Source organism: Canis lupus, chromosome 16 (assembly GCF_048164855.1).
Source record: "Canis lupus baileyi chromosome 16, mCanLup2.hap1, whole genome shotgun sequence".
In the NCBI taxonomy this organism is placed as follows: domain Eukaryota; kingdom Metazoa; phylum Chordata; class Mammalia; order Carnivora; family Canidae; genus Canis; species Canis lupus.
In genome coordinates this window covers 5443882-5454242 of record NC_132853.1, presented here as the reverse complement: position 1 = coordinate 5454242, position 10361 = coordinate 5443882, and the positions used below count along the sequence as shown (strand labels likewise).

Genomic DNA, 10361 nt, shown 5'->3' with positions numbered 1-10361 from the left:
GCCGCCGCCTCCCCAGGCCCCAGCCGCCCGCCGTTGACATGGCAACCGACGGCCGCTAGGGGGCGCGGCGACACTGGAGACGGCGAGCGAGCAACGCCCGGGCCTTCCTGCCCTGGACCCCCAATTTTCTGGGAGGAAGGGATGAGACCCGCGGGAGCCCTATGCCCACCCAGCTGCGTCCGAGCGGGTCAGTCCCGGGTCAGTAATCACAAAAATGGCTAGCATTTGCTCAGAACTCCTGTGTGTTCAGGAATCGCTGGGCATTCCTGCTGAATCCTGCTGAATCCTCAATCAGGCGCCCCATGGGCAGGTTAACTAGCCCATTTTACAGAAGAGGGCATTGAGGTTCAGAGTGGTGAGGTCATTTGCCCAAGGTCACAGAGTGACAGCGCTGTGACTGGAACCTGGTCTGTCTGATTCTTTTTTTTTTTTTTTTTTTTTTTAAAGATTTTATTTATTTATGATAGTCACAGAGAGAGAGAGAGAGAGGCAGAGACATAGGCAGAGGGAGAAGCAGGCTCCATGCACCGGGAGCCCGACGTGGGATTCGATCCCGGGTCTCCAGGATCACGCCCTGGACCAAAGGCAGGCGCCAAACCGCTGCGCCACCCAGGGATCCCTGGTCTGTCTGATTCTGAAGAGGATTCTCCCGAGTCAAGGCTATCTACAGTCTGGCCAAGGGTAGAGCAATGGTGCGGTTTGAGGCCTGCTGTCCCTATGTCAGCCACCAAGCCCTCCACCCATCTCCTCCTCCGACCCGACTCCAACCCTTCCTCCTCATTTTCCTGCTACCTTCCAGGCTCCAGGAGCCTCTAGATTCTTCCTCCAGCTCTACTCAACAATCAACCCACAGCAAAGCTGACCTTTCTACCACCTCTGCACCCTTTCAGTCTGTCCTCTGCTGATGGGTCCTGAGTCCTACTCTCCCCAGTCTGGCCTCTCCATCTGTCCTCCTTACAGCACCTTCCAGGTCCTTCTAAAATGAGGTATTTCCCTCTTCCACTGTCTTCAGGAAAATCAAAATTGTGACACTTGAGGCTCTTTCCAGCTCCATCCCAGTGGCAGGAATCTCCCTCCTGCGCTTTGCTAACTCCCTGGACCTTCCTACCTTCAGAGCTGGAAGGCAGTTCCTCAGTGGCACACCATTACCTGTCTCTTCAGGAAGCCCTCAGGGTGACCTGGTAGCTCTTAACCCCCATGGCTTGGCTTTCCAGCCCTCGTAGAAGGAAGCAGGTTCTGATGATCCTGGCATCCCAAGAGTCTCTGTTTTGGGGGAGGGCCATGCAACAGACACCTTGAGGTTCAGGCGACCAGCAGGGAGCCCCCTCCTGAGGTCAGTGTGAGGCCATCGAGGGTTTTAGGCAGTCAAGAGACCTGTCGAGGTGATCTGGGATCTGCTTCATGGGTCTAATGTAGAAACAGGGAGGCTGGTAGCTAAATTGCAGGTAGGGAGGGCAAGGAGGGAAAGCACAATAATAATTGTAGTCATTACAATTTGTTGAAGGAAAATAAATGGTCCAAGCCAACCATCAGCACTTTACAAGAATCCTCTCAAAAAAAAAAAAAAAAAAAGAATCCTCTCAATTCTCATTCATAGGTAGGTAATATAATCACTCTGTTGTACACGTAAGGACATCGGAACTCAGAGGTAACATCACCTGGCCAGGGTCAAAGAGCTGGCCAGCAGCCACACTGGTATTTAAACCAGGTCACTCTAGACCCCACCCACTGGGGCTGTGGGGAGAGCTAGGGCACAGCCAGGACACAGTACCACTGGCCTAGGTGTCCTGGATGCCCATGGGAGGTATGGGAGGGGATGGCAGTATTGGGGATGTACCATGGTTTTGGGTGGTCTCCACCATCAGACCCTCAGGCTGGGGCCCCTACCTCTTTCCCACGAGCCCTCCTTAAATCACATCCTGTGGGCAGAGGCCTCAGCAGATGTTCCGGTGATGTTGTCACCTCCACCCTACCATCCCTGGCCTGAACCCCAACATCCGCCTGTCACTTCCCCTCAGAGCTTTGGCCTCCCAGACAGAAGCCATCAGGAGCCCTTTAGAAGCCTGCCCACCACACTGCCCAGGCATGGGGTCCTGGATCACCCAGGTGGAAGTATGAACAAATTAGGTCCTAGTTGGAAATGATTTGTCACTGACTCTGACTTCTGATTTGCTGGTCTGAGGAAAATGTTTCCTGCTTCCGTGGACCAGCTAAGCTGGCAAAGCCAGGCATGTGGCCAGTACTCAGTCAATGTTTGCCAACTGACTGACCAGACTCTGTGAGAGCCTCTGGTCCTGCTGCCTTGTGACAGGGATGCTGAGGCACAGAGTAGAAGAGGGGGTTACTGGCCAGCTGCTTGACTCTGGCCCAGACCTTTGTTTTCCTCTCCTGAGCAGGGACAGAGTAGGGGGCATATGAAGGGAGGCAGAAAATAGGCTCACAGGTAGGCTGCTCTTGGCTGCTGGACACAAAGGGGCACTGGGTAGGGAGAGACCAGACAGAGGGCAGTGTGGTCTAGCAGCTCTGTACACCATGGACGTTCTGCCCCCACCAGCTGGGTACTGACTCTGCTCAGCCCTGTGTTGATAGGTGTCATTTCCCTGGAGCTTTACAGTGCCCCTCTTAGGAGGTTGCTCGTATTGGGCCCAAGTTACAGAAGAGGAAACTGAGGCTCAGCAAGGTGAAGTGGCCTGTCCAAGGCCACACAGCCAGGAAGCTATGGAGCTGGGATTCAAAGCCAGGTGTCTTTGCTTTCAAAGCCCAGGGTCGGGGCTCCTGGCTGGCTCAGTGGGTGAGCAAGTGACTCTTGCTCTCAGGGTTGTAAGTTGAAGCCTTACATGGACATGGAGCCTACTTTAAATTAACAGCAACAACAAAAACAAAGCCCAGGGGGTCATTTACCATCAGCCCACACAACCCCCAATATCAGACAACTGGGTCAAGCCAGGAGGAGCTGAGACCTATAGTACAGGCGCCAGTCTGGATACATACGGCCAACTCCTCTCAGGGAGGGTGAAGTCTGTTCGAATATGCAAATAAAGACACCAGTGAATGTAACACGGATAACACTTGCAGTAAAGATGTTTTATTTCACTGCCACAGGATCACATGAGGGATGTTGAATTTGTCCCATTTTACGGATGGGAAAAACAAGGCTCAGCGAGGTGACATGACTTGCCCAGGGTCCTGCACGTGGGATCTGAACTCAGGTTCGCCTGGGCCCCAGTGACTTTGACAATGAAGCTGAAGGATTCCAAAGCATAATAGAACCTGGCCAAACACAGACGGGGGAAGAGGCAGGAGGGAGGCGACAGGAACCAGAGCAGGGCTCCCTAGGGCCCTGTGGCTGGATCTTGAGCTGCGGCCACTCAATGGTGGCAAAACTCTCAGCCAGTGGTGGTGGGTGGGAGAGCCACACTCGGGGTGTGGGTCCAGCCGCAGCAGGGGCCTGGAGGCAGGAAAGCACTTCTCTTGTCCGGGCTATGGAGCACATGCGCTACTCTGGGCCAGCCTCCAAAGCAGGCTGAGGAGGGTCTGCGAGACGGCCACCCGCCAGCAGGTCCCCAGCGGTACTCCCAACGGCCACTCAAGGCAGCACAAAGGGGGCTCTGAGCTCAGTGGAGCTGCCACACTGAGCCCCATTCATTCTCCCAGGGACGCGGCAACTGTCCTGGCGCCCAGGCCAACGGCAGCAACACGGCCTCAACGCGGCCTCAGCTCGGCCCAGCTCCCGGCTCCCCCACCCTGTGCTCTCTCCTGGGCGCTTCTGGGCTGTGCCACTCTGGCCCGGGCCTGCACCACCCCCATCCTTCAGCAACAATCACTGGGGGCTGCGAGGCCGCCGGGACCAGCCTGGGCCAACTTTTGCTCCTTTCATCCTCCCAACAAGCCCTGGAAATGGGAGCGACTGTGACCCTACTTCATGGATAGAAACGGAGTACCAAAGAGGCAGAGTCTCGTGAAGGGTCACACGGTGAGGCAGGAGTCCCAGAAACCCAGGTTACTGAGACTGCCTCCCAGGGGGAAGCCAGGGATATCCCCTCTGCCTTCCATGAGGAAGACCCTTGGCTACTGCCAGGCCACAGGCCCTTCTCTCTCTTCTTCTTCTTCTTTTTTTTTTTTAAGATTTTATTCATTTATTCATGAGACACACACAGAGAGAGAGAGAGAGAGACAGAGACAGAGACACAGGCAGAGGAAGAAGCAGCCTCCATGCAAGGAGCCCGATGTGGGACTCGATCCCTGGACTCCAGGATTATGCCCTGGGCTGAAGGCAGGCGCCAAACCACTGAGTCACTCAGGGATTCACCCTTCTCTCTCTTCGGACAACTGCAGGTGGGAGAGGGCTCTGGCCAGGAAGCTAGGACACCTGGGGGTGCGTCTGTCTAGCCTCTGCTCCTCTTCAGCCTCAGTTTGCTCATCTGTACAATGGGAGAGTACCAACACTTGCCTCACAGGTCTGTTGCAGGGACTGAGCAGATGATCTGTGAGGCTTTCAGCTCCACGCCTGGCTCAGGGTCAGGACTCAGTAGAAGGACTGTTTCTTCCCAAGCCCATGACCCAGAAACCCCATCCCTTCATTTGAACTTTGAACACTGGTCCCATCCAGATCTGTCTGTGAGCAAGACCCTGCTGTCTGGGTCTCATAGGGTGTGTCTCTTTTTCCCTCAGGGACTCCAGTCCCCTCTTATCCCACGAAAAAGTTTCAATCAGATGCTTCCCCTACCAAGGCCCATCATCCAGCTGCAGGGGGCAGGGGCAGCTCTGGAGCTGTGGGTGTGGAAGTTAGGCCCTCAGCAGGTCCTAATTCCAGGTAAGCTGACTTTGGGGGAGGCCCTCAGTTTCCATATCTATAAAATGGGGAGGAGAGAAACATTTATCTCCTAGGGCAGGAGGACTGAGCTCTGGCTGGAATGTACCAAGTGATCAGAAGATGTTAGTCATCATTGTTTTTTACTGAGGATGCAGGAAGGGCCCCATCTGACCTTGGACTCCCTCTTGCCAGCCTGGGGGCCAGGATAATTATGTCCAATCATGCTAGGGCCTCTGTGGGTTAACGGAGTACCTTGCATGTGTGCCCATTCTAGAGATGGGGTGACTGGGGCTTCAGAGGCAGCAGTAACTTGCTTGCAGTACACAGAGCTGGGATCTGAACAACCCCTGGCCACCTCAACACCAGCAGCAGCTGACAGCATCCGCAGGTGTCTGGGACAACCTGTGTTGGGCAGTTTCATTTCCTCATCTCTCTCCTGCCCACTTGAGCATACATATGTGTGCGCACGTACATACACACACATGTTATAGGGTGGAAAACCACCGAGCTGTGGGCTTAGGACCTAAATGGGTCAGATGTAACCCAGTCTATGCCATCAACCTGCCATATGACCTGGGACAATCCCTCTGCCCATCTGTTCTTCGGTTTCCCCACGTCCAATGGGCGTGGGGGACCAAATTACCACCATGTCTCTGCTGGCTTAAGAGGGAATGATCATGCCATAGCAGGCACCCATTCTGTGCCAGGCTTTGCACCAAGCACTGGACCCTGTGAGGTAGGCATGGCAAATACCCCCTGCTCACAGTGAGGAACCTGAGGCTCAGAGAGGTCAGTGGCCTGGCCGGGATCACACAGGGCAAGCAGCCAGCCAAGATGACAAAGTAGACAGCCAATACTGGAACGTTGATTTGGGTGGTCCCAGGGCCACAGGCCTAACCACCACACTCTTCACTGCTGCCAGTCCTTCCCCCAGACACCGAGAGTTAGAACAAACTGCCCTGTGGGCAGGCCTGACTCCCAGCACCCTTCCAGCCGCTGGCCAGACCCCCTGACAGCCTTTGGCAGGTCTCTCCGCCCCCCGCCTCCCCCAGCAGGCTCCATTCCCTGGGCCTGTGGTTTGTCTCCCAGGCCCTCCAGGTCCCATGGGCTTGTGGTCTGCCCCCTGCCCCCCACACAGCCAAGGCCAAGGAGGCAGCCCACAGGGGCCCAGACTAGGGGAGGCCTTGGCCCCCGCCCCCTGTGGAGAGGATGGGGAGGGTGGAGCTGTGGGAGTTTCACTGGTTTAAAAATACACAGAGGAAGCGAGTGAGAGGGTGCGAGAAAGGGGAAGGGGAGGTGAGGGAGGAACCTCAGCATTGATGTCCGGAGCTGGCCAGGGGCTCTGCGGTACTTGCCAAGATGACAGAGGGACCCAAGAAAGCCAGCAGAAAGTTCAGTGAGTGCGGGGTGCCCTCTGCACTGTCTCTCATCCTCTGTCTATCCTTCCAGCTCGGCCTCTGTCTGCACTTGCTTCTTCATCACTGTCTCCTTTCTAATTCTTTCTCTCCATCTCTGCTCCTCTCCAGAGCTCCCTGCTTCTGGACTCCCTGTCTCCACCCCTCCGTCACTGTGGTCCAGTAGCTCTTCTCTGTCTCCGGCTGGTTTGGCTCTCTATCTCTGCTTCTTGTCTGACCCTGCCCATCTCTGTTCCTCTGTCCCTGCATTCGTCTGTGTGTCCACCTCCGGTTTCCCTGGACCCCATGGCTGAGCAAGGGGAAACCTCCACACACTCCATGCCCTGCCTCTGGGGCTGGTTCACATGGGGGAGGGAGGAGGGTGCTCGGGTTGGAAGTTACTGGGGCTGGAGAGGGTACGGTGCACCATGGGATGCTGTCCCACGTCACTCCCCAACAGCAGTGACGTTGGGACCCAGTGCAACTCCATGAGGGGGTCACACCCACTATCACTGCTTCCCCAGGTCAGTCCCTTCCTGGTCTCAGCAAACTTCTGCTTCCCCTGAGTCCTTCCATCTGATAGCACGGGGGGTGAGGGGGGGAGCATATAGGGCCAGGATTATGACTGTATCCCACAGATGAAAATATTGGGGCTCAGAGACTTGCCTGAGATCATATGGGGCTTCCCGGCAGGTCAATCCCATGTCCCTGGACTCGGCCTCGGTTTCCCTCCCTGTCCTGCTCTACTATTTCCTCCAGATACCCCCAACCCCAACTCCGGTGCTCAGGAGACCACAGTTCTTGGTCCCCCTCCTGGCAATTGGCACATTTCTGGCCCATGACATAGCTAAGAGCAGAGCATCAGAATTTTCCAACAGTTTGTCTGAAGGCAGAGGCTGAGACCAAGTAGGGGGTGGGCTGGGAAGGAAAGCCCTAGAACACTGACCCCAGCAGTCCAGAGCCTTGAGCCCTCATCCAGGCTCAGCCCTGCTGTGTGATCCTGGGTGAGTCCCTTCCCTCTCTGGGCCTCAGCCTGCTCTCTCACCAATGAGGGCATCCTCCTATATAGTCCAACGTGGTGGTGAGGACCCGAGGAGGCAGAGTGGGCCCAGGAAGTGAAAATGCCAGGATTTTCCCTTTTCACTCATCTGGAGGCCAGGGGGTTGTCGACGCGGTGGCTTTGGGGGGGGGCACTCCCACGGCTGGGGGCGGGGCGGGGGCGGAGGGAACTCACGCTCCCCTGCGGAAATGAGGGAGATGGTATCACCCGAGCCCTGCCGCCCTAGTCGGGACGGGAGCTCAGCTGACAGGAAGGACAGAACCACAGAGTGGGCCCCTCGGGTTCCCAACCACCTCCTTCTCGTTTCATCCCCCGCCCAGGTGCTCGAACAGCCCCCCTCCCTGCCCCTCTGCCCTCCACCCCTACACACACACACACACACACACACACACACACAAATACACTTCACCTGCTGCCTATGCCACCCTTGGTGGTGCCTTCCATGGCCCGTGTCATCTGCAAAAAGGGAAATTAAACTCCTGCCATTGAACTGTGCTGGGAATTCAGTGAGGTGACGTCTGAAGCATAGCTGACCCATCAGAGGCATTTCTGGTGATCACCATCATTATCTATGTTACTTGTGAAGCTATTTTGGGTGCCAGGCACCCTACTAAGTGTGTTATTTACATGCTTTCCTTCAGTCCTCTTGCCGTCCATAGGAGGTGGGTACGACAATCTCTATTTTGCTGATGTGGCAAATGGGGCTCGGAAAGGTCAAGCGACTTGCCTAAGGTCACACAGCTAGGATGTGCAAGCAGAGGGACTGAAGCCCAGGGCTGTGTGACTCTAGAGCTGCTGTGTTATATCATAACAGCCCTGAGCCCCCCTTGAAGCCTCAGTAAGAGGAACAACATGTATTTTTTTTTAATTTTTATTTATTTATGATAGTTACAGAGAGAGAGAGAGGCAGAGACACAGGCAGAGGGAGAAGCAGGCTCCATGCACCGGGAGCCCGATGTGGGACTCGATCCCAGGTCTCCAGAATCGCGCCCTGGGCCAAAGGCAGGTGCCAAACCGCTGCGCCACCCAGGGATCCCCAACATGTATTTTTTATTGTTATTATTACTGCTGCTGGCATTAACTCCTTTCCTTCCCCTCCTCCCTGCCAGAGTTCTTCAAGTTTAAGGGCTTTGGGAGTCTTTCGAACCTCCCTCGGTCCTTCACCCTGAAAAGATCCTCAACCTCCAGCAGTATCGAGTCCCATCTGGAGCCTGACACCTTTGAGGCTACACAGGATGACATGGTGACTGTCCCCAAAAGCCCCCCTGCCTATGCCCGCTCCAGCGACATGTACAGCCACATGGGCACTATGCCTCGCCTCAGCATCAAGAAGGCTCGAGACCCACAGGCTACCCACAAGACCAAGGAGGTGGGCCTTGAACCCCACTTAGTGGCCCAAGGTCTGCCCAACCCTCCAGGCTTGGAGGCAGCCAAGGAGGTGGTGGTGGAGACCAAGCCCCCCCTGGAGGACACCCCAGCAGTGGGACCCAACCCTTCTGCAATGAGCCCCACAGAAAAGCCTAAGGATCCCAGGGCAGACAGAAAAGAAGAAAGAGACCCCAGGAATGTGCCTCCAGAAAGGTAGGTGCCCACCAGGAGAGGGGGAGGGTGGGATGTGCAGGAAGCGTGGTATCTCCAGCCTCCTGCTAAATAGAGTCCAGAGAGGACCCCACGATACACACATCGGGGGGGGGGAATAAAAACCCTATGCATAAACCAAGTGCTTACTATAGACCAGGCACTGTGTTTAGTCCTTCACTTGCACTTAATTCTGAAAAAAACAAAAGAAAACAAAAACAACTGGTGAGGAGATTCTGTTATTTCCATATGACAGATGAGGAAGCTGAGACTCGGAGAGGGAGAGTCATCTGCCCCAGTCAGGTTGCACATCTGGCAGATGACAAAGTTGGGATTTGAACAAAGACCCACCTGACTTGCCCTAGGCAGCCTCCAGAGGGAACTGCAGCGGCTGTTTGGGCCCTGAGCCCAATCACTGGATCCCGCCCAGCCTCCCTTCTTTAGTTCTACCGGACAACCCTGCTCCCTCCTGCTTGCCACTTGGCTTGGTTATACCATGATTTGAGTTCATGCAAAAATACAGTGATCATATGACCTGAGCTCACTCCCATTTAGGAAGCACCCATTCTACTGGTTGTCAAAACAAATATTACTCACAGACAACTCTGTAAAAGAATCTGTCATTAGCCCCATCAAACAGATGGGGAAACTGAGGCTCGGCCAACATGGCAGAGCTGGATTTGAGCAGAAAACTGCCTGCCTCCTGTGGCTGCACACTCACCTCTCACACTGTACCCACCACCTTCAAAGCCCTACAGGTGTGTGCTTCATGCCCTTGGGAGACCCTCAATCCCAACCATAGCAGTCTCCAGCTTTTCAACTTTCAGAATCTGTGTCTAACCACACCAGTCAGATGTGCTTTATTGAAATGAAGGCGCCGGGGGGGGGGGGGGGGGGGGGCGGGGGACCAACTGAGGAAAAATAACTCTAGAGCTGATCCTGGGACCTCTCCTCAATGGCTTTTCCCTGAGACACCAAACACTGCTTCTGGGTGCTGGGGTAATTGAGTCCAGACCTCTGTTCAGTGGGGAGCAAGACTTTGTAAAGCTGCAGAAGGAATCCAGCCCAGACTCTGCCTCTTACTGACGGCAGGATCTTGGATCATAGAAGGACATAATGATAGCACCTACCTTGGAGGGCGTGATGACAATTCAGGAATAACCTAAGTGCTTTGTCATCGTCTCTGATCCACGCTGCCTTCTTCTGCCATCCCCTCCTTAGTTCAGCCCTACTTGGGCGTGGAGGAGCAAGGATTGGATGCAGGGGAGAGGGCCTGATGGGTTCTGGGCCGTCCTGAGGCACCCTGAGGTCTGAGACGTGCACTGGGAGTTTGCAGGAGCCGGGCGCGTGGAGGGGCGCGTGGAGGGGCGCGTGGAGGGGCGCGTGGAGGGGCGTGGCTTTTCCAGGCTTCGAAGCGGACTGTTAGGGGAAGGTGGCTTTGGAACGGGGCGGGCCGAGGCGGAGGGGTGTGCCCGGGGGCGTGGCCTTCCGGCCCCAGACTCTGACAGATGGGGAA

At 55.5% G+C, this 10361-nt stretch overlaps 1 protein-coding gene across 1 annotated transcript in view; it reads left to right on the top strand.

Moving 5' to 3' along the window:
- The first annotated feature begins 6071 nt into the window (after window positions 1–6071).
- The window catches only part of SH2D3C (SH2 domain containing 3C), a 30359-nt gene continuing 26069 nt past the window's right edge, over window positions 6072–10361 (top strand). Inside the window, exons 1-2 of the mRNA XM_072778012.1 lie at window positions 6072–6209; window positions 8377–8848. Of these exons, the coding sequence (XP_072634113.1) occupies window positions 6173–6209; window positions 8377–8848 (509 nt within the window). The 5' untranslated portion in view covers window positions 6072–6172. The remainder of the gene's footprint in view (window positions 6210–8376; window positions 8849–10361) is intronic.